At 46.2% G+C, this 22,757-nt stretch overlaps 1 protein-coding gene across 4 annotated transcripts in view; it reads left to right on the top strand.

The window, feature by feature from the left end:
- Mcph1 (microcephalin 1) overlaps positions 1–22,757 on the top strand; it is a 229,729-nt gene that overhangs the window by 203,024 nt on the left and 3,948 nt on the right. For 3 of the 4 annotated variants that reach the window (XM_052162794.1, XM_052162795.1, XM_052162796.1), the window contains one exon: positions 6,940–7,177. The exons of the other annotated variant lie outside the window; for it this stretch is intronic. In XM_052162794.1, coding sequence (XP_052018754.1) covers positions 6,940–7,177 — 238 coding nt within the window. The remainder of the gene's footprint in view (positions 1–6,939; positions 7,178–22,757) is intronic. 4 annotated transcript variants of the gene reach the window in all.

A 22,757-nucleotide genomic window follows, 5' to 3' on the forward strand; every position in this document is an offset into this window, starting at 1 on the left:
GCATGCTCCTAGGGCTTCAGCCCCTTGCACTGTTTGCCACTGCGTGTCTGTACCTCCACTCCCATGGGTGGCTCATGGAAATCCCATCAGTGAGCCACTCAGCAGGTAAGCGCTCTCTCCAAGTGAAATCCAATGCCCAGGCTGTAGTGACTGAACCACCAACCCCTGCCAGGTTTTGTTTCTGGATCATGGATAAATAGCTGGGATTCCTTAGAACTAGAAGCCCAGGGCATTCTGTTCCACTCCAACAATAGTCTGCCGCGACTGACTTCTGGGTAAACAGATCTGAAGGGTCTGAGCTAAACGCTGGTGAATCAGTAGCCTCCCTGATGAGGGCACACACACAGCCACAGGAACAGCACTCCTTAAAGCACAGCTGATACCCACGCTTTGGCCTCCCCTGGCACCACACTGTCACTAACCTCCACCGGCAGCAAGGACCGGAGAGCTCAGAGCAAGAAGCGTCCACTTTCCGGCCACTGCTCCTTCACTTCCATGCCCATGGGTACAGAGATGTATAAGTAAAATACCCTTATATCACCACCTGCAGAGAACATCAGCAGCTTTCCTGAAAACCCGGAGCTCACCCTCAGCACTGTGCCTGCCCTGTTTATTTTAGAGCAGAGAGTGTCAGCGAACTCCATTTAGTTGCTGTTTCTTTCAAGTGTTTTTCACAGAGTAGCTCTCCATAACTAAGGCCTTACCCAGACTCCTTAGTGTTGGGATGACAGATGCACATCATCACACCCATCCTTTCTCCCTGGCATCTAAGGAAACGGGTAGGTTCTGCAAAACTATACTCTGTAATAGTACATGCCCTTCGTAGTCATCTGATTCTGGTCTGGTGGCTTCTGGAACATGTTGGGATTCCATAATTGATAAGAACTGCTGGCCATTCACATGCTGTCTGTTGAGATGAAACTGTGGAAGAGGACGCTCTCAAGAAAGCCAGTTGAATCCAGGTCATCATTCCTAATCCACACGTGTCCTCCAGTCCTCCTCTTGCAGATTTCAGCGAGGCACAGTCATTCCGACTAGGTGGACAGGCTGGGAATTTTTTTGTAACCTTTGCTTTTTTGGTTCTTCACATGTGCATGTTCATATGAGGGGGAGTGCGCATGTGTGGGAGTGCACACGGAGGCCAGAGGTTGACATCGGTGGTCCTCTTCACTTACTTCCAAGTTTACCAAGCCAGGATCTATTACTGAACCCAAAGCCCACTACTCAGCTTGTCCCAAGGATGCTCCAGTCCCATACCAGCTCTCCACTGGCTGGGGTTCAGGCTCTTCACAGAACCAAAAGGGTTTTACGTGAGTGATGTGGATCTAAGCTCTGATCCTCACAATCACACAACAAATGATCTGTCCACTGAGCAGTCTCCTCAGCAAACGTTTTGGTCAGTGTTCAGTAATCTCTGGACCCTTGTTGAGGTGTCAACAGAAATACCATCACAGTGGCCACCCAGCCATCTGCTCGCCGATTCACCTCTTGTCTGTCCCTACTGCCCCCATCATCCCATGATACACTCATGCCTGCCCAGCATCTTCTCTTGGGGGTGGGGGGTGTCTGTATGTGCACACATGTGTGAAGTTTGCCCTAAAATTGGAGGTTAAGGATGTTGCCTTGAATTGTGGTAACAAAGGAGATTAAGACAACTTTGAAAATGATCAGCACAAGGTCACTTGGAGTGTGAGCTTCCTTTCCCTGTAAAGAGACAGGGAGGCCAGAGGAGCACAGCCAAGGAGCACTCTCCACCAGTGGCTTGGTTTCTCTTTTGTGCCCTATATGGCCTTAATGTCCTCAAATAACTTTAAAAATACACCAGTCGGGGTAATGACACTTTGCTAGAAAGGAAAATGAATGAGCCAAGGCCAGGGTCCCATGACCCTGTGCCGATGACGACGGATGATGGTAGTCACCTTGACCACATGCACTCAAGGACATGTGGTGTGTCTAAGGGTTGGGATGCACAGGTCCCTGTCCTTGCAGGTGATATCGCAGTTTACTACTAAAAAAAAAAAAAAAAAAAAAAAAAAAAAAAAAAAAAGGTCTATTAAAAAGTCTAGGAGCCAGGCTGTGGTGGCGCATGCCTGTAATCCCAGCACTCTGGGAGGCAGAGGCAGGCGGATTTCTGAGTTCGAGGCCAGCCTAGTCTACAGAGTGAGTTCCAGGACAGCCAGGGCTATACAGAGAAACCCTGTCTCGAAAAAACCAAATTCAAAAAACAAAAAACAAAACAAAAAAAAGTCTAGGAGGCTGGGAAGATTAATAAGGGCCCCGAGAAGCACCTGTTCCTAAGCCTTCCACACAGGAAGAACTTCACCAGAGCTTAGCAGCAGGCACAGTGCCAGTCATCACGGTTTCTGTGGTAACGAGCTCCTTGTACATTCACGTCCTGATTTTACTCAGGTTTGGACAGAGGGTCTTAGTTTCTTCTCCTCATTTCTTTGACCAAATATGTGAAAAGAAGTCATTTAAAGGAGGAATGCTTGCTGTGGCTCACCAGTCACGGGGATCACCCCATCATGGTGGGGAGGACACAGCAGCAGGAGTGGGAGGCCTGCTGGTCACTTCTCACTGGCGCACCAGAAGCACAGAGCGAACAGGAAATGATTCGCCGGCTGTAACCTCTGAGAGCCCACACCCACTGACCCACTTCTTCCAGCAAGGCTGGCAAGGCTCCACTTCCTAAAGGCCGCACAACCCTCCCAAGCACTGTGATCAGCCTTGGACCACGAGCCTGTGGGGGACGTCACAGTCACATTCCAACCTCAGCAGCAGAAAGGCAGAGCCCATGCAGGCCCAATTGCTTTGAATTTTTAAAACAGGCTGAATAAATAAACACAAAGAAGAACTGCAATCCGTTGGCTTAGTATTATCATCTGAAGTCGTTTCCCATCATTTGCCAGCACCCCAGGTGAGCATGGCAAACGCACATGCTTGCGGAGGAAAGAATGCCTAACCAAAGACATTAGCACCTAAGCACCTAAGCCACATTCGGAGATGCCAGGGGCTCAGTTCCCTTCTCCTGAATACAAACAGGCTGCCCACTGACTACAGGATTGCAAGACAGTGAGCTTGACAGCATGTTTTGTTTGTTGTTTGAAACAAGGTTACACACAGCGAAGCAGGCTTGAACTCACTGTATAGCTGAGACTGGCCTTGAATTCCTGGTCTTCCTCCCTCCACCTTCAAATTGTCTGCATTACATATGTATGCCAGCAAACCCAGATCACTTGTTGTTGTTGCTTTAAAATAATCGTACCCTACGTGTGTATATGCTCATTGTATTAGCATTTTAGAGTGGGTTAATATAAACACAGCAAATCCTTAATAGTGGTTGATTGAGTGAGATCATTCAGACACTATGGTATCTTCTACACTTACAATTGGTTCTCTAGTATATGGAAGAACAAAGGATGTGTCTCCATTTGGTTAGTCATGGATTTACTTAAGTTGTTTGAGATTCTAAACTTGACATCTTCCCATTCAGCCATTTTTATCATGTCCCAAGGGCTCAGTAACTGCCTGTGACTTACATAAACATGAGCATCTGGCCCAAAGGTCATTCTAGCTATAACAGTAAGGGAAACTCTCCCCAAATCTCACCTACTTTTATAGGCTAGGGTATGCAAAGGAAATGAGGTCACTTGGATGGTCTTGGACGCTCCCTATCTTCCACTGGGCTGTAAATGCCCCGTGAGGGACACATGAGATAGCATACTTGTGTGACACCCATATTCCCTGCCTGCCATTTTGGAAGAAAAGACGCTAGTGAATTAATACACAACAACCTCTAATGTACAAAGAGTCACTTTTTACTTTGTGTCTGTCAGCTGCAGTCATCAATCACAGTTATAACTATCTATTTCAGTACAGCTTGGCCCAGCAGCTCAGCGCCTTGGTGGACAGTGGCGAGCCTGGCTTCTTCTCTGCATCTGACTCACGGTGTAGACAGAGTAGCTCTCTCCCATCACTGCTTTTCTCACAGGAATATTGGCTTGCTCCTGACCGTGTTAATAAAAGGATTGTTGATACAGTAGGAACCTACTGCCAGTTGCCAGTCAGGGGCACACTGCTGATGCCCAGTATTATAAAACTCAAAGGAACAGGCAGGAGGATCAATGGAACAGGATTGAAGATCCAGAAATGAACCCACACACCTATGGCCACTTGATCCTCGACAAAGAGGCTGAAAACATCCAATGGAAAAAAGATAGCCTTTTCAACAAATGGTGCTGGTTCAACTGGAGGTCAGCATGCAGAAGAATGCGAATTGATCCATCCTTGTCTCCTTGTACTAAGCTCAAATCCAAATGGATCAAGGACCTCCACATAAAGCCAGACACTCTGAAGCTAATAGAAAAGAAACTGGGGAAGACCCTTGAGGACATCGGTACAGGGAGAAAGTTTCTGAACAGAACATCAATAGCGTATGCTCTAAGAGCAAGAATTGACAAATGGGACCTCATAAGGTTACAGAGTTTCTGTAAGGCAAAGGACACCATCAAGAGGACAGATTGACAACCAACAAATTGGGAAAAGATCTTCACCAATCCTACATCAGATAGAGGGCTAATATCCAATATATATAAAGAACTCAAGAAGTTAGACTCCAGAAAACCGAACAACCCTATTAAAAAATGGGGTACAGAGTTAAACAAAGAATTCTCACCTGAAGAACTTCGGATGGCAGAGAAGCATCTTTAAAAATGCTCAACTTCATTAGTCATTAGGGAAATGCAAATCAAAACAACCCTAAGATTTCATCTTACACCAGTCAGAATGGCTAAGATTAAAAATTCAGGAGACAGCAGGTGTTGGAGAGGGTGTGGAGAAAGAGGAACACTCCTCCACTGTTGGTGGGGTTGCAAATTGGTACAACCACTCTGGAAATCAGTCTGGCGGTTCCTCCGAAAACTGGGCACCTCACTTCCAGAAGATCCTGCTATACCACTCCTGGGCATATATCCAGAGGATTCCCCACCATGTAATAAGGATACATGCTCTACTATGTTCATAGCAGCCCTATTTATAATTGCCAGATGCTGGAAAGAACCCAGGTATCCCTCAACAGAAGAGTGGATGCAAAAAATGTGGTATATCTACACAATGGAGTACTATTCAGCCATTAGAAACAATGAATTCATGAAATTCTTAGGCAAATGGATGGAGCTAGAGAACATCATACTAAGTGAGGTAACCCAGACTCAAAAGGTGAATCATGGTATGCACTCACTAATAAGTGGTTATTAACCTAGAAAACTGGAATACCCAAAACATAATCCACACATCAAATGAGATACAAGAAGAAAGGAGGAGTGGCCCCTGGTTCTGGAAAGACTCAGTGAAACAGTATTCGGCAAAACCAGAACGGGGAAGTAGGAAGGGGTGGGTAGGAGGACAGGGGAAGAGAAGGGGGCTTACGGGACTTTCGGGGAGCGGGGGGGGGGGGGCTAGAAAAGGGGAAATCATTTGAAATGTAAATAAATTATATCAAATAAAAAAATAAATACAAATAAAACTCAAAGGAAAAGAAAAGAAAATTCATGACTGAATTGAAGTGTATTGAGTGTGCCATACTGATAGCTAAGCTACACTTTCAGAGCCGGGCCCTCCTTTTACATTAGGGTTAGAGGTGGTCATGCTTACATAATCCCAGTCCTCAGGAGATAGACATAGGAGACAGAGAGTTAGAGGCCAGCGGGAATATGAAAAGAGTTCCGGGCCTCTAACTGACACAGCAAGACCTGTCTCTGAAACAAAACACACCACCACTGTCCTGTGCAAAGTGAGTGGAAAACCATCTGGAGGTGTAAACTAAGCAACATAGTGTCCACTGCTTGTAAGGTCTTTCTAGGCTGAACAGAGCCCGAGCACGGATTCACTCTTTAAAAGAGTTCCTTTCCCTTATACTTGACATCAAAGCCCCTAATCTCCCTGAGCTATTGATCCCAGACACTGGAGAAATGGCCTAAAATATTCAAAATACATATAACTCCCAGTAGCTCCTAGGTTATTTCTACTTTTTTTAAAAAAAATCTTTATCAATCTGTTATCAGTAAAATGTATTTTAAAATAATACACCTTCCTATTGTCTTGGGTCAACCAGATGGCACAACTGCTTCAGACAGTAAGGGAGTTCTGGTTCCTTTGTTTATTTCTCAAATGCTTTGCACTGTCTGTGACACTTGTTCTCAAATGCTAAGACACCCTTCCGAACATGTTCAGAATGACTCCTTTAAACATCTTCTAGGACCCCCTATCAGGGCGCACACACTTGCTCTCTCTGAGGAATGTCTTCCTTGGGAACTCTTCTTCCTCTTTCTTTGCAGTCCCACCTGGTATTTAATCTGAAGCAGTCTTTTAAAGTCATGATAATTCAATATATATATTGTATTCGTAGCCTTTTATCCATCTCTACTTTGAAAAGTATCTTTTGTATCATTGTCTTCTTGCGTCTTAGGGATATAAAATTTGCCGAAGAATGGATTGCTCTTGTGGTTCAGATATAAAGTGGGGTCCCAAAGGCTAGAGCGTCGAAGCCTTGGTCTCCAGCCGGCCATGCTGCTTGAGAAGTAATTAGATCAGGAAGGTGTTAACTTCATCATAAAATTAAGCTGTGCATGAGTTCATGGCCGAATGGGCTGTTAAGAGGTAGGGATTAGTGGGAGGGAACTGGTCACTGGAGCATGCTTTTCCCCCAGCCCTTGTTTTGCAGTCTTGTTTCCTAGCAACCATGGGCTGACCCCTCTGAAACCGTGAGCCAAGAGAAAGTTCTGGTAGTGCTTGGCTCTTATACATTGTCATCCTGACAGAAATTGACTAGTGCAGCAACCTTACCCTGAGTCTGTATTTTGTATAGAGAAGAGAGCTTCACTATTGACCTGATCGCCATACAGAGTCCCCCCCATCTGACTTCCTTCCATCTGCCCACAGATCTGCCGACTTGAACGCCATTTATGTACCCAGCAATACCAAGGAAGCCTCTTTGCCAATCAGCCAAAGATGTTCATCGCACCAGCCAGCAGCCCTCCCAGAGCCAAGCTGTGTGAACTGGTACTCCTGTGTGGTGGCAAAGTCAGCCCAGCCCCTCAGCTGGCCAGCCTCATCATTGGGCCCTACAAGGGCAAGAAGGAAGCAAGGATCCAGTACCTGTCGGAGAAATGGGTCTTAGGTAGGAACCCAGATGGTGGAATACTAGCAGGACGGATGGGGGAGGGCCTGCTGATCACATGGTTATCAAGAGCTCAAGGAGAATACTGCCTTAGCGCCCTGGTAGTAAGGACAGGACTCAGGAGAGAGCTGGATGGTGCTGAGATTAACAGCTCGGCCCCGGGGGAATCTTCTCTAACAGCTGAAGAACAGTTCAGGAGGAGAGGAAATTGGAGCAGGCCTTACCTAACTCTTGGCCTGTGTAAGGTCAGAGCCACCTCAGCCTCAAGTTGCAAGCACAGGATGACCAGGGTACACTAGCTGGCTTGGATTCTGGAGGCACCTGTACCATGTGCTACCAGAGATTCCTGGGGAGGAAGAGATACTAAACTAGACACCTGGCCATAGGAAGCTATCCACGTGCATGATGATGATACCTGGGTTTCATTAGTTATTCTCCACTTGGAGGACTACAGAACTCTTGAGACGGGCTGTGTGTCCAGGAATCCGCATCTTCAGAGATGTGCTCCTCCTCCTCCTCCTCTTCTTCCTCCTCCGCCTCTCCTCCTTCCCCCCTCTTCTCCTCTCCTATCCTTCTGTTCCTTCCCTCCTTTTTTGGTGGGCTCAACACCCGTACAATGGACTCATCCCAGATAGGATGAACTCAGCTGCGAGGATAAAGTTTAAATCTTCATCCCTGAGATTTTTGTCAAATGTATTGGTTTGGTAGGATTAAGTCCTGCAGACCAAGCAGCTGAAATAGTCATTTTCTCACCATTATGGAATCTGGAAGGCCAAGGAAGGGCAAGGCAGAATCAGGCAGATCTGCTGTGGCTTCCCCCTGGTCTTGCAGGTGACATCCCTCCCTTTCTGTGTGGCTTCCTTTTCTGAGTCCACACCTTCTCCTTAAGTGAGGACTGGTTCAACCCCGCCTGGGTCCTGTCTCCAAATATATCCACATTCTAAGGTACTAAGTTGGACGTAGGAATTCTGGGAGGACTCAGCTCCACCTTAACAGCGGATTACCCCATTCCCATTCGCAGGTCCTCCCTGGGCCCTTCAGTGCCATCTCCCCTGTGTGCATGTCTCCTCCTCTCAGCCTTCCTCTCCCATTCTCTGTTGTGCTGAGATCCCCACTGTCTCCTCCCTCCTCCCCATGCTCCTCCTGCTCCCTCCCCCATGTGCTCCCCACCTACATCCCTCTTTAGTCTCTCTGCCTGTCCCAGTTTTCTCTTTCCTTTTCCTTCCCGTTCTCCCCTGAGGCTGAGGTCCTTGCTGGGCCCTTTAGAGCCGCACCCCCACCCACCCGCCCATCCTCCTGTGCAGCCATCCATCTCTCCTCCTCTTTCCCTCCCTCTCTCCCTCCAGCTTCCCCTTCCTCCTGGGTTTCTTATTCAGTCCCCCTTCCCTACCTCACCCTCATCTCTCAGTCCCGAAGTCCTGGCTTCGCTCATTCTCTTTTTGACATTCTCCTTGAATAGATAAATGGATAACCTTGTTTTCCAAAGTTATATTCACACAAAAACTCATACATTTTATGAGTATCTTCTAAGTGATTGATGATCATCCCTGTACATTTTCAATAAGGCAATCAAAAATATGTTTTACTCTCTGCTTCAGAGCAGTTTGTCTTTGCTTAGAAAGTATTTTTTAAAAAAAAATCTACCCTTTAGCTCCCGTCCCAAAGCCAAGCCGCTGTTTATTCTTCTGAATGCCAAGAATAGAACCTTCGGACATCCCATGTCCAAAGCTCTTGTTTGGTTTCTTGGAAAAGTGAATCAAATTGACGACTACTGCAGACCAGAACTGAGCTTTGAAAACACAGTCTGTGTAGGACTGGTATCAGCAGTCCAAAACAACACCTAATCGTTGCAGAGTTCGGGAATTGTGGCTGCTGGGGGTGGGGGCGGGGCAGGAGGGGCCAGCCTGAGCCTGCGCTCCTGCTGTTTCCAGGCTGGGTGGCTGAGAGCCTTCCTGTTGCCCCAGCGTCCTGTGCAGTCCCTGTCTCAGCCAGGCTGAGTTCTTCCGGTTGTTTTGTTGGTCGACTCCAGCTCCGGCTGGGATTTTAGGGGATGACTGCCTACCTGCTGCGGCTACCCAAGGTCCCCTGCAACATTCTCTGCATGCCAGCGCTGGCTCAGAGACCCCAGTTTGTGCTTCTTTCCTCTCCCTAATTGACGTCCGGTTGCTGACCTGTCATTGATTACACCAGATGCTGTGCCCTTGGCAGTATCCGGGCATTGTGTGCGCTCCAGGCCTGCCTGTGTAAGATGAGTCCCCATGGCTTCTGGGTACCCCCCAAACACACCAAGTCTTCCAGCCTGAGCCATGTATCTATCTTTCAAACACCAATTAACTCAGTTAATGCTCTTTCTTAATTGAATTATAACCCCGCCACTCCGCTGGCATGCGCAGAGCGGAGGTATTGCCTCCACACCTGACCATCAAGCATAGATGGGCAAGCACAGCACAGTTCTATGCTTGGTGTCCCATCTGCCCACTGCCACCCCCACCCCAGGCTCTGCACTGGCTTGATCTGTTCCTATTCGCCTTGTACACTGGCCAAAGGAGACCCAAGAACGTGTGACATGGTATGTGCTGTGGTTGGCCCTCCCAGGATTTCTGAGTGACAGCATTCCTGTGGGCATAAAACTGTCACCCAGGTGCCGTGACAAAGTGACTGTGTCTCCTTTGAACACTCTTATTCCCCAAACTTCTATTACTATAAACACTTCTCCAGAAAACATGTTCTTTTCAGGCTGGTGAATTAGGCCAAGTTATGGAATGCTTGCCGGCCTGTGCAGGATCCTAGGGTCGTGCTGCAGAGGGAAAGGAGGAGGGAGAAGAAGAGAACGGAAGGAAATACTGCATTCTCAAAACATACTGAGAGGGGCTGGCGATCTGGCTTCATGGTAGTGCACTCGCCTGAACATGTATGAAGAAACCCCAACCCCGTTCTAAAATAAATGAGTGAATTGAAAAAAAAGGGTAGGAAGAAATACTAAGATTAACAAAAATGTTTAAGGCATGGATTTGAGAGAATTATTTTGTGATAAGCTATGAAAGATAATATTCAGTATTTATTAATTAAATTTACTCTAACTGGAATAGGCAGTGTGAGTTTGGGCCTGGGGAGAGTCTTGAGAGCAGTTTGGATTAAGTATTTAGAAGTGTTCAAGTTTGCAAATTGACATCCAAAATGAAAACAGCAGGGCCGAGTGGTGCATTTGGTTGGTCCTTAGCTTTCTGTCTAGCCTCACAGCCAATGAAACTCATGGGAGGCTGCTGAGGAGCGCCTCAGAGAAACTGAATTTCTCGGAGCCTCCAATCTGGCATTGAGTTAGCACCACGCATCCTGCCTTCCCGGCCATTGTGTGTGGCTGACATGGGACATGAGCGGGAGCACAATGTCACCCTGTGGAGTTCAACTGAAGGCAGTTATTTAGTCCTTCCTTACTCACGGCACCACTTGGTGTGAGACGCCAACTGTACTGCCTTCCTTACAAGGAATCCTGTTCCCCATTCACTCCCCAGAGCCCGTTTTCCCTGAAACTGCACTGTCCCCAGGCCAGCACTCCCATGAATCATTCAAGCAGAAGGAGAAATGGGGATTTTTGAGCGAGAACACCCTTGTGGGCACTTGCATATACATAAAAATCAACAAGAAAACAAGCACCAAATTCCCGGTAGCAAGAACCAGGTCCTACCTGTCCTAATTTCAGTAATGTGGGCATTATTTCAGACTGTTTTCCAGACAGTCCTTGTGTTCTCCTCGTCACCCCCATGAAGTGTCACAAACCCAGTGGTTGCACGCAGGGTCTGAGGACCTTGCCTGGTCAGAATGGACAGGCGGAGCTGTCAAGCTGTGTGGCTCGGTACTGTGCTCATTCTGGGCCATGCTGCTTCCTCCCCTTGATATTATCAAATAATATGGGTTTGGCCTTTCTCATGAGATTAGTCCAGTCTCGGGCTCCCCTTAATTGTCTGGGCTACATTCAAGAGATAAGACCTACATTTATGCTATTGTGGGGAAAGCATTTATGCTATTGTGAGGAGATAGTGTAATAGTCTCCACACAGCTGCCAGAAAAAGAAAGTTTAGCCTTGACATGACTTCCACATAGCTTACAAAGAGCATTTTGCTTGACTGTTTGCCCATGTCAGAGCCTTCAGGACAGAGGGTCCCTGATAGCTTGGGGGCCTTCCCATGCTGGCTGAGCTAGTCATTGTATCTCCCACGGGGGCCAGCTATGTGCATTAACTGTGGCTTTCCCCGGAACAAAGGCAACTCCAGAGACTGGACCTTGGGGATTCATACTCATACGGACACATGAGGTTAGTCATGTCACCTTGTTCCGTATTTCCGTTGCTTAGCTAAGAACTAGTCAGCGAAGGCTGAGGGTGCAGAAGAAAACCCAAACAAGTGGGAGCCCGTCTGCCCCTTGGCTTAAGTTATACTTGCCAGGCCCAGCCGCGCACCAGTCACACTGAGGGAAAGGACCAAAATACATGTGATAGAAAACTGAGCAGTAGGATCTGTAATTCTAACATCTAAAGACCATGTATGCACCCACATATCCTTGATAGGATTCTGTAAATCAGCTGCTGATGATCGTTGATAGGATTCTGTAAGTCAGCTGCTGAGCGGTATTTAACTTTGGTTAGGAAAAGCTATGGAAAGAATGGGCTTGGGAAATGTCCGTAAGCTCTCCCAATAGTTCAGGTAATTATCCTTGAATTTTCCTGGCCAGGCAAGCTACCCTTGTTCAACTCAAGTAAGTTCTTCCAGCCTCCCTCAGCATAAAATGCCACCTCAGAATGCAGAAAGTCATCTGTGATTGCAGCTCAGGGCAGACACTATGTGAGCTCAACGGTGATTTATTGCTGTAAGAAGAAGTGCACGTGTTGGTTTGGGAAGCCACGACTGCCATTAGCATTTCTGTGCTTGGCATTTGTGATGTAATGGACAGCTCTATAAACCTTGCTGGTATGATTAGAAGTTCTGGAGCTGCCCCACTCCTCAGCAAGTTCCCCAGAGTGTAACAGCAGCCCCATGGCTCCCAGCATCTGAAAGGAAGTTAACAAACATAAAAGGAACTTCAAAGCAGACCTACCTCCTAATGGCTCGGTACTGATCACTTAGCCTGTCTGTGCTCACTGGCTTGGTTAATTGATGCTCTTGCTTATGGCTGGAAGGTTAACTTCGGAGAGCCTGAGGCTTTGGCTCCATTTCTGTTGCTGTTGCCTACTAAACATTAATGTTAAACTCCCTAGAACCCCAAGTGATGAAGGTTCAAGGTTTGTGGTAAAGCCTGCAGGGAACTGAGAAGGTGACTGTATTTGGAGATAAGACCTTGAAAGAGAGCAAAAGGTTAGGCACCCATAAAAGTAGGATGTTTAATCCAACTGGATGGCTTCTCTTCAAGAACAGGAAGCAGGTAGTGAAATTTTCTTTCAGATGAAACATTACAAACTGGTAGATTTCAAATTATGGCGTGCAGAGTCCAGGGTTCTGCAAACAGGACTTGCTGAGGTGCCCCACCCAGAGCAAAAGGCAGAAAGCCTCCCCTGGCTTCCAAGCAGAGAAAACTGGTTGGATGGAATTGGGCTGTTGTAATTTTCAGTTTTTTATTTTTTTGTTGTTGTTGTTGTGGTTGTTGTTGTGTCTGTCTTTTTTTTTAATTCGATATAATTTATTTACATTTCAAATGATTTCCCCTTTTCTAGCCCCCCCATTCCCTGAAAGTCCCGTAAGCCCCCTTCTCTTCCCCTGTCCTCCCTCCCACCCCTTCCCACTTCCCCGTTCTGGTTTTGCCGAATACTGTTTCACTGAGTCTTTCCAGAACCAGGGGCCACTCCTCCTTTCTTCTTGTATCTCATTTGATGTGTGGATTATGTTTTGGGTATTCAAGTTTTCTAGGTTAATAACCACTTATTAGTGAGTGCATACCATGATTCACCTTTTGAGTCTGGGTTACCTCACTTAGTACGATGTTCTCTAGCTCCATCCATTTGCCTAAGAATTTCATGAATTCATTGTTTCTAATGGCTGAATAGTACTCCATTGTGTAGATATACCACATTTTTTGCATCCACTCTTCTGTTGAGGGATACCTGGGTTCTTTCCAGCATCTGGCAATTATAAATAGGGCTGCTATGAACATAGTAGAGCATGTATCCTTATTACATGGTGGGGAATCCTCTGGATATATGCCCAGGAGTGGTATAGCAGGATCTTCTGGAAGTGAGGTGCCCAGTTTTCGGAGGAACCGCCAGACTGATTTCCAGAGTGGTTGTACCAACTTGCAACCCCACCAGCAGTGGAGGAGTGTTCCTCTTTCTCCACATCCTCTCCAACACCTGCTGTCTCCTGAATTTTTAATCTTAGCCATTCTGACTGGTGTAAGATGAAATCTTAGGGTTGTTTTGATTTGCATTTCCCTAATGACTAATGAAGTTGAGCATTTTTTAAGATGCTTCTCTGCCATCCGAAGTTCTTCAGGTGAGAATTCTTTGTTTAACTCTGTACCCCGTTTTTAATAGGGTTGTTCGGTTTTCTGGAGTCTAACTTCTTGAGTTCTTTATATATATTGGATATTAGCCCTCTATCTGATGTAGGATTGGTGGAGATCTTTTCCCAATTTGTTGGTTGCCGATCTGTCCTCTTGATGGTGTCCTGTGCCTTACAGAAACTCTGTAACCTTATGAGGTCCCATTTGTCAATTCTTGCTCTTAGAGCATACGCTATTGGTGTTCTGTTCAGAAACTTTCTCCCTGTACCGATGTCCTCAAGGGTCTTCCCCAGTTTCTTTTCTATTAGCTTCAGAGTGTCTGGCTTTATGTGGAGGTCCTTGATCCATTTGGATTTGAGCTTAGTACAAGGAGACAAGGATGGATCAATTCCCATTCTTCTGCATGCTGACCTCCAGTTGAACCAGCACCATTTGTTGAAAAGGCTATCTTTTTTCCATTGGATGTTTTCAGCCTCTTTGTCGAGGATCAAGTGGCCATAGGTGTGTGGGTTCATTTCTGGATCTTCAATCCTGTTCCATTGATCCTCCTGCCTGTCATTGTACCAATACCATGCAGTTTTTAACACTATTGCTCTGTAGTATTGCTTGAGGTCAGGGATACTGATTCCCCCAGATTTTCTTTTGTTGCTGAGAATAGTTTTAGCTATCCTGGGTTTTTTGTTGTTCCAGATGAATTTGATAATTGCTCTTTCTAACTCTGTGAAGAATTGAGTTGGGATTTTGATGGGTATTGCATTGAATCTGTATAGTGCTTTAGGCAAAATGGCCATTTTAACTATATTGATTCTACCGATCCATGAGCATGGGAGGTTTTCCCATTTTTTGAGGTCTTCTTCCATTTCCTTCTTCAGAGTCTTGAAGTTCTTGTCATACAGATCTTTCACATGTTTGGTAAGAGTCACCCCAAGATACTTTATACTGTTTGTGGCTATTGTGAAGGGGGTCATTTCCCTAATTTCTTTCTCAGCCTGCTTATCCTTTGAGTATAGGAAGGCCACTGATTTGCTGGAGTAACCTGCCACTTTGCTGAAGTTGTTTATCAGCTGTAGGAGCTCTCTGGTGGAATTCTTTGGGTCACTTAGGTAGACGATCATGTCGTCTGCAAATAATGATAGTTTGACTTCTTCCTTTCCAATTTGTATCCCTTTGACCTCCTTATGTTGTCGAATTGCCCGAGCTAGTACCTCAAGTACAATATTGAAAAGATAAGGAGAAAGGGGGCAGCCTTGTCTGGTCCCTGATTTCAGTGGGATTGCTTCAAGTTTCTCTCCATTTAGTTTGATGCTGGCTACCGCTTTTACTATGTTTAGGTATGGGCCTTGAATTCCTGTTCTCTCCAAGACTTTAAGCATGAAGGGATGCTGAATTTTGTCAAATGCTTTTTCAGCATCCAATGAAATGACCATGTGGTTTTGTTCTTTGAGTTTGTTTATGTAGTGGATTGTATTGATGGATTTCCATATGTTGAACCAACCCTGCATTCCCGGGATAAAGCCTACTTGATCATGGTGGATGATCGTTTTGATGTGTTCTTGGATTCGGTTGGCAAGAATTTTATTGAGTATTTTTGCATCTATGTTCATAAGGGAAATTGGTCTGAAGTTCTCTTTCTTTGTTGGATCTTTTTGTGGCTTTGGTATCAGCGTAATTGTGGCTTCGTAGAAGGAATTGGGTAGTGTTCCTTCTGTTTCTATTTTGTGGAATAGTTTGAAGAGTATTGGTGTTAACTCTTCTTTGAAGGTCTGGTAGAATTCTGCACTGAAGCCATCTGGTCCTGTGCTTTTTTTGGTTGGAAGACTTTCTATGACTCCTTCTATTTCTTTAGGCATTATGGGACTGTTTAGATGGTCTAGTTGGTCCTGATTTAATTTTGGTATTTGGTATCTGTCAAGGAAATTGTCCATTTCCTCCAGATTCTCCAGTTGTGTTGAGTACAGGCTCTTGTAGTAGGATCTGATGATTTTTTGGATTTCCTCAGTTTCCGTTGTTATATCTCCCTTTTCATTTCTAAGTTTGTTAATTTGGATACTTTCTCTGTGCCCTTTGGTCAGTCTGGCTAAGGGTTTATCTATCTTGTTGATTTTCTCAAAGAACCAGCTCCTGGTTTTGTTGATTTTTTTGTATGGTTCTCTTTGTTTCTACTTGATTGATTTCGGCCCTGAGTTTGATGATTTCCTGCCTTCTACTCCTCCTGGGCGAAATAGCTTCTTTTTGTTCTAGGGCTTTCAGGTGTGTCATTAAGCTGGTAATGTATGCTCTCTCCATTTTCTTTTTGGAGGCACTCAGGGCTATGAGTTTTCCTCTTAGCACTGCTTTCATTGTGTCCCATAGATTTGGGTATGTTGTGTTTTCATTTTCATTATGTTCTAAAAAGTCTTTAATTTCTTTCTTTATTTCTTCCTTGACCAAGGTATCATTGAGTAGACTATTGTTCAGTTTCCACGTGTATGTGGGTTTTCTGTTGTTTCTGTTGCTATTGAAGATCACTTTTACTCCATAGTGATCAGATAGGAGGCATGGGATTAGTTCTATCTTCTTATATTTGTTGAGGTCTGTCTTGTGACCAATTATATGGTCGATTTTGGAGAAGGTACCATGAGGTGCTGAGAAAAAGGTATATTCTTTTGTTTTAGGATAGAATGTTCTATATATATCTGTTAAATCTAATTGGTCCAAAGCTTCAATTAGTTTCATTGTGTCCCTGTTTAGTTTCTGTTTTCCTGATCGGTCCATTGAGGAAAGTGCAGTGTTGAAGTCACCCACAATTATTGTGTTAGGTGCAATGTGTGCTTTTAGTTTTAATAAAGTTTCTTTTACGAAAGATGGTGCCCTTCCATTTGGGGCATAGATGTTCAGGATTGACAGTTCTTCTTTTTGTATTTTTCCTTTGACCAGCAAGAAGTGTCCCTCAGGGTCCCTTTTGATGACTTTGGGTTGAAAGTCAATTTTATCTGATATTAAAATGGCTACTCCAGCTTGTTTCCTGAGACCATTTGCTTGTAAAATTGTCTTCCAGCCTTTTACTCTAAGGTAGTGTTTGTCTTTGACCCTGAGGTGTGTTTCCTGTAAGCAGCAAAATGTAGGGTCCTGTTTACGTATCCAGTCAGTTAGTCTGTGTCTTTTTATTGGGGCATTAAGTCCATTGATGTTAAGAGATATTAAAGAATAGTGATTGTTACTTCCTATCATTTTTGACGTTATTTTTTAAATTTGAATGCTTATCTTTTGGGTTTGATGAAAGGTTACTATCTTGCTTTTTCCAGGGTGAAGTTTCCCTCCTTGCATTGGTGTTGTCCTCCTATTATCCTTTTTAGGGCCGGGTTTGTGGATAGATATTGGGTAAACTTTGTTTTGTCATGAAATATCTTAGTTTCTCCATCTATGGTGATTGAGAGTTTTGCTGGATATAGTAGTTTTGGTTGGCATTTGTGTTCTCTTAGAGTCTGCATGAGATCTGCCCAGGACCTTCTAGCCTTCATAGTCTCAGGTGAAAAGTCTGCTGTGATTCTGATAGGTCTTCCTTTATATGTTACTTGGCCTTTTTCTCTTACTGCCTTTAGTATTCTTTCTTTGTTTAGAACATTTGGTGTTTTGATTATTATGTGACGGGAAGTATTTCTGTTCTGGTCCAGTCTGTTTGGAGTTCTGTAGGCTTCTTGTATATTCATGGGCATCTCTCTCTTTAGGTTAGGGAAGTTTTCTTCCATAATTTTATTGAAGATATTTGCTGGCCCTTTAAGTTGTAAATCTTCACTCTCATCTATGCCTATAATCCTTGGGTTTGGTCTTCTCATTGTGTCCTGGATTTCCTGGATATTTTGGGTTACAAGCTTTTTGCATTTAGCATTTTCTTTAACTGTTGAGTCCATGGTTTCTATGGAATCTTCAGCATCTGAGATTCTTTCTTCTATCTCTTGTATTCTGTTGTTGATGTTTGCATCTCTGTCCCCCGATTTCTTCCCAAGGCTTTCTATCTCCAAAGTTGTCTCCCTTTGAGTTTTCTTAGTTGTTTCTACTTCTGATTTTAGATCCTGGATGGTTTTGCTTAGCTCCTTCACTTGCATGTTTGTGTTTTCCTGTAATTCTTTAAGAGATTTTTGTGTTTCCTTTTTTATGACCTCAGCCTGTTGACCAAAGTCCTCCTGTATTTCTTTAAGAGATTTTTGTGTTTCGTCTTTCATGACCTCAGCCTGTTGACCAAAGTTCTCCTGTATTTCTTTAAGTGTTTTTTGCATTTCCTCCTTGTTGGCTTTTGTATTCTCCTGGATTTCTTTCAATGATTTTTGTGTTTCCCTTGCAAGGGCTTCTAACTTTTGATCCATTTTCTCCTGAATTTCTTTAAGTATGTCCTTCATGTGTTCCTGTACCAGCATCATGACCAGTGATTTTAAATCCAAATCTTGTTTTACTGGTGTGATGGGGTATCCAGGACATGTTGGTAGCGGAGAATTGGGTTCAGATGTTGCCATATTGCCTTGATTTCTGTTAGTGACGTTCCTGCGTTTGCCTTTTGCCATCTAGTTCTCACTGGTGTTAGTTTGTCTTGTCAGTGCTGGACTCACCAGTGCAAGCTGCCCCTTCCCAGTTGGCCTCTGGTGCACAGCTTACCTCCTGCACTGCTTGTAGACAGGGTGCTGCTGCCCAGGCTGTTCAGATCCCAAAGCAGGCACCCGAAGGCTCCCGCTGGGGCCCGTTGGATTCACTGGAGCACACTGACTTCTCCCAGCTGGCCTCCCGGAAGCCCAGCTAGCCACTTGCAGGACTTGGAGATGTGGTGCTGCTGCCCAGGCTGATCTGGATCCGGAAGGGGAGGGAGTAGAGCTGAGGGCTGCCGCCTGAGGCCTTGCCCCAGATTGTGTCTGTGGAGCAGATGGAGCCCGTGTGCACCCCCAGGGAGTGCCGATGGTGTATGCTGCTGTGATCTCCCCTGTGTTCCGCTCACTCCGCTGGGTAGCCGATCCGCCAACCGGGCTGTTGCACACAAGGTTAGCCTGGCTGCCCAGTCCCTGAGTCCAGGCAAAAGCCTGGGAGGCCAAGGTCCGAGCAAAGTTCCCCTAGGGCTATGACTGTTAATTGGGTCTGCCAGGTGACTAGGATGGTGGGCGTGCGCGCCCGCGCTCCCTGAAAGCGCAGGGAGAGTCTGCTGTGCTAACAATCCCCTGGGCGGGTTGACTCACAGATGGCCCACCAAGCCGCCCAGTCCTTGGGGTCAGTCCTGTGCTTTTTGGGACCTAGACCCTCGCTTTGTTAGCCTCAGGCTATGCCTGTTACAGGTCTACCCGCCAGAGCTCTCTGTTGTCCTGCAGGCAAAATGGCGGCGGCAAAAAACCCCCTGGCTGGGTTGGCACCCCGATGGCCCCCCGACCAGCCCAGGGCCTGGGTGCAGGCCAACGCCCGTCGGGCTCAGACCACCGCGGTGTTGGCCTCGGCGCACACAGGCCTGGGCAAAAAACCCCCTGGCTGGGTTGGCACCCCGATGGCCCCCCGACCAGCCCAGGGCCTGGGTGCAGGCCAATGCCCGTCGGGCTCAGACCACCGCGGCATTGGCCTCGGATTATGTTTGTGTACCTCAGTCCGATCCGTGGAGTACGGAACCAAGATGGATGCACCTCTCCTGACTGGTGGGAGGCCGAGTTCTGAAGTGGCCTCCGTGCAGGAAAGGCGCAGCACAACTGCAGCTGCTTGCCGCCCGGCTGGTCAGCGAAGGTCAGTGGTCGTGGGCGCAGGGCCTAACTGGTCCCTGTTTCGCCCTGGCTCCACTGCTGATGGCCCTTCAGCTGGACCAGCTACTGTTCTCAGTCAGTTTTTTCTTAAACGACAGTGATTGAAGATGAGTGCCAGTAAGATAATCCTGAAGCACTAAAGGAGGAGAAAACGATAGTGCTGTCACCAGCTTCTCACAGTCCAAAACAGAGAACCCTACTGAAGTCTGGCCTTCTAAATAGTAAAAACTGCAGGCAGTATTGAGAAAGAGGGGCAAAGTGGTAGATGCACAGTAGTGCAGAGGGACCCAGAGTCGACTCCCCGCGATAGGGATGCAGAGTGTGGACATTTGAAAATCACGGCAGTGGGATGAGCAGTTTCAGGTGGTAACTTGAAAAGGAGATGCCAAAACTGCTCAGGTTACAGAAAGTGTGAACAAACTGAGCATCATAAATGTGGAAAGGAGCCAGGAGAGCGCCCCTCACCATCCACCCTCAGAGTCCTGGACCTGTACTCCAGGGGCCTGTCCATCACAGAAACTAAGAAAAACATATCTGACCCTTGTGGGAAATTTATCTGCACAGCCTTTAAAGGTTTGTGGCAACCAGCATATGCCCCCTCAAGAAAACTTGACCTCCGAACGGCAGGAAGCCTCGTCATGGGATAAAGGACCAGAACTCTTCCACCACCCAGGAGGAGGATTCTGCATGAAGGATCCTCACCACCATCTCAGGGACTGTGGAGGGTGGACAGAGAAAGGAGTGGGCACGCCATCCACTCTGAAGGGGGGCAGTGGAAGTGAAAGCAGGTGAATGAGAACCTGTCACAACAGACTTCTGTGAAGAATGCATAAAACTCCGTGACTCAAAGTAGTAAGAAACAGGACAACGAATATAAAAAGAAATTCCAGAAAACATGCAAATGTACAATCAGCCCTTCAACACTAACCACTGGGGAAGTGTGAATCAGAACCCTACGTTCCCCCCCCCCAACAAAAGTGTTAAGGAAAATGTGGACAATTAGAACCCTTGTATGCTGCTAAGGGAAATATAAGCATTGTAGCCACTAAGGGAAACACTGTCAAGTTACCAGCAGTGGGCATATTTACCCCATGCCTAATGTGAGTGCTGAGTTGAGTGAGGGCGTGTGTGTTTGTAACTACAGCAGCAGCATTCACAGAGGGAAAGGTGAGAGCAACCTGAGTATCAGTCAACAGATGACAGCAAAGCAAACACAGCACGTCCACACAGTGTGTCTCCTGCCAGCAAAAGGAGATCCTGGTACCCGCTCCACACGATGGAGACATCGTACCCAGTGCAGTGAGCCAAGCACGTGATGTCCCCAGGACACACACAGTTACAGAGACAGAATGTGTGACCAGGACCAGGGAGAGGTTCCTGCAGCAACTGCAGGGAGCACGAGAGTGGGAAGTCACTGTTTAGTGGATACAGAGCTTTGGTTTGGGATCCTGAGAAAGTTCTCAAAATTCCTAAATGCTGGTAGTTCCACAGTACTGTGAATGTATTTTTATTGAAATGTGCAGTCAAAATAGCTAAAATGATAAATTAATAGTTTGTATATCTTATAAAAATGGCATCTTCTCTATATAATTTTAGTACTAAGTTTTACCAAAAATAACAGATCATTGCAGAACTAAACAAAGAGGGGAGTTATACACCCCTCTTTGCAAGGCTTCTGATCTTAATCTAATCACTCATTTTGTCAACATGGATATTAAAATCTAAAATGAAAATTAGTAAGTAGCAGTTTGCTAAGAATGTGCATAACTAAGAACCAGGCTAAGAATCTGAGAACAGTGAGTGGCAGGATTGGTCCGACCTGTTAAAGCAGTAAAGCTTTTCCAGTAGTGTTAAAGACCATGAAAGATAATAGAGCATCCACCCATGGCAAACATGCCTGGAGAGCCAGGAACACCTTCTAGCCCGACCGTGTTAGGTGCTAAGAAGTAGATATGGTAAATTACTCAATAGCGAAAACTTCAGTGTAAGCTTCAAGTTGTGTACAAGCACAGCAACGCTACTGTCCTGTTCAGCAGTGTTCTAGAGCAGCCAGTCAAGGAAACAGAATGGGGGGCAGGGGATGCCTTAAGACTGAGAGAAACCATCCTTCCATGGTCTAATTGTCCATACAGACACATTCCGTGGGAACAGAAAGACTACCACAGCTAAGTCCGCTGAGTTGAACACCACAGAATGCACCATGGAGACTGACAGCAGAGCCCATGATTATAATAGAGAAAATAGGAGGCAGCACTGGAATGGCCTTGTGCTAAGCTACTTTATTCCCGTGTCCAGGATAGCCAAGAGTTCTGTGAATGACAGGCCAGGGCAGACTGTCATGCCCAGGGCTAACTTCTCAGTTGTACCCTCAGAGAGGTGTCAGGTTAAGGGTGACCCTGGGCAGTACCAGAGCGGAAAGGAATGTTAGAAGCTGCCTTAGACCAAGCTTTTTCTGCAAGAATGCTGGATTAGTTACCTGTCTCTGTGCTGAGGCAAAATATCATACATCAGCAGCTTAAGGAAGAGAGGAGGGAGGGAGAGAGGGAGGGAGGGAGGGACAGAGGGAGAGAGAGAGGGAGGGAGGGAGAGAGAGAGAGAGAGGGAGGGAACGAGGAAACAAGCAAGCAAGCGAGCGATATTCTGGCTCACAGTTTAGCGTGCAGCCTGTCGTGGCGGGAAGTTGCAGAGGCAGGAGCTCACATGTCATCCAGTCCACTTCATCCAGACAGCAGCGGAGGGATGTGGTCGGGTTCTCAGCTCACTTTCCCCGATCTGTTCAGTCCAGGCCTTGAACCCATGGAATGGTGCCTTCCTGCTTCAGCTAACCCACACTACAAACTTCCTCACACATACGAAAGGAGGAGGTCGCCTGTGTGGGTGTTAGGAAATGCAAGTAGGAAAGAGCTCTGTAGGGGGGAGAGGCTGCAATCCACAGGTTAAGTGATACTGGCCCCTGGGTTCTTGGCTGACCACCAAGGGAGTTAGGGATGCTAGGAGTTTAGGGTGGAGTCATGGCAGGGTCAGATTTTAACTGACAGTTCAGTAGCTCACACTGCTGGATGCAGGAAAAATGAATAGTGGTTACCCCCGGACTTGACTTCTGAGCATCCCAGACAACCATGAGTAGAGTTGTAACCAAGCAAGATGAGGGAGGAGGCACTGAAAGAGTCATGTTTGGCTCAGCCTTTAGAAGAGAAGCCTATAGGGTGGCCACAGACAGCAGGAGAGCCCTGCAAACATTACCCAGGGGGCAGTGCCGAGTCCATCACTGCTGCGTGCTTTGGGAGTGTGCTGACTAGCTTTTGTGTCATCTAAGGGGAGGAAACCCCGACTTACAAAATGCCTTC

Source organism: Apodemus sylvaticus, chromosome 18 (assembly GCF_947179515.1).
Source record: "Apodemus sylvaticus chromosome 18, mApoSyl1.1, whole genome shotgun sequence".
NCBI classification, from domain to species: domain Eukaryota; kingdom Metazoa; phylum Chordata; class Mammalia; order Rodentia; family Muridae; genus Apodemus; species Apodemus sylvaticus.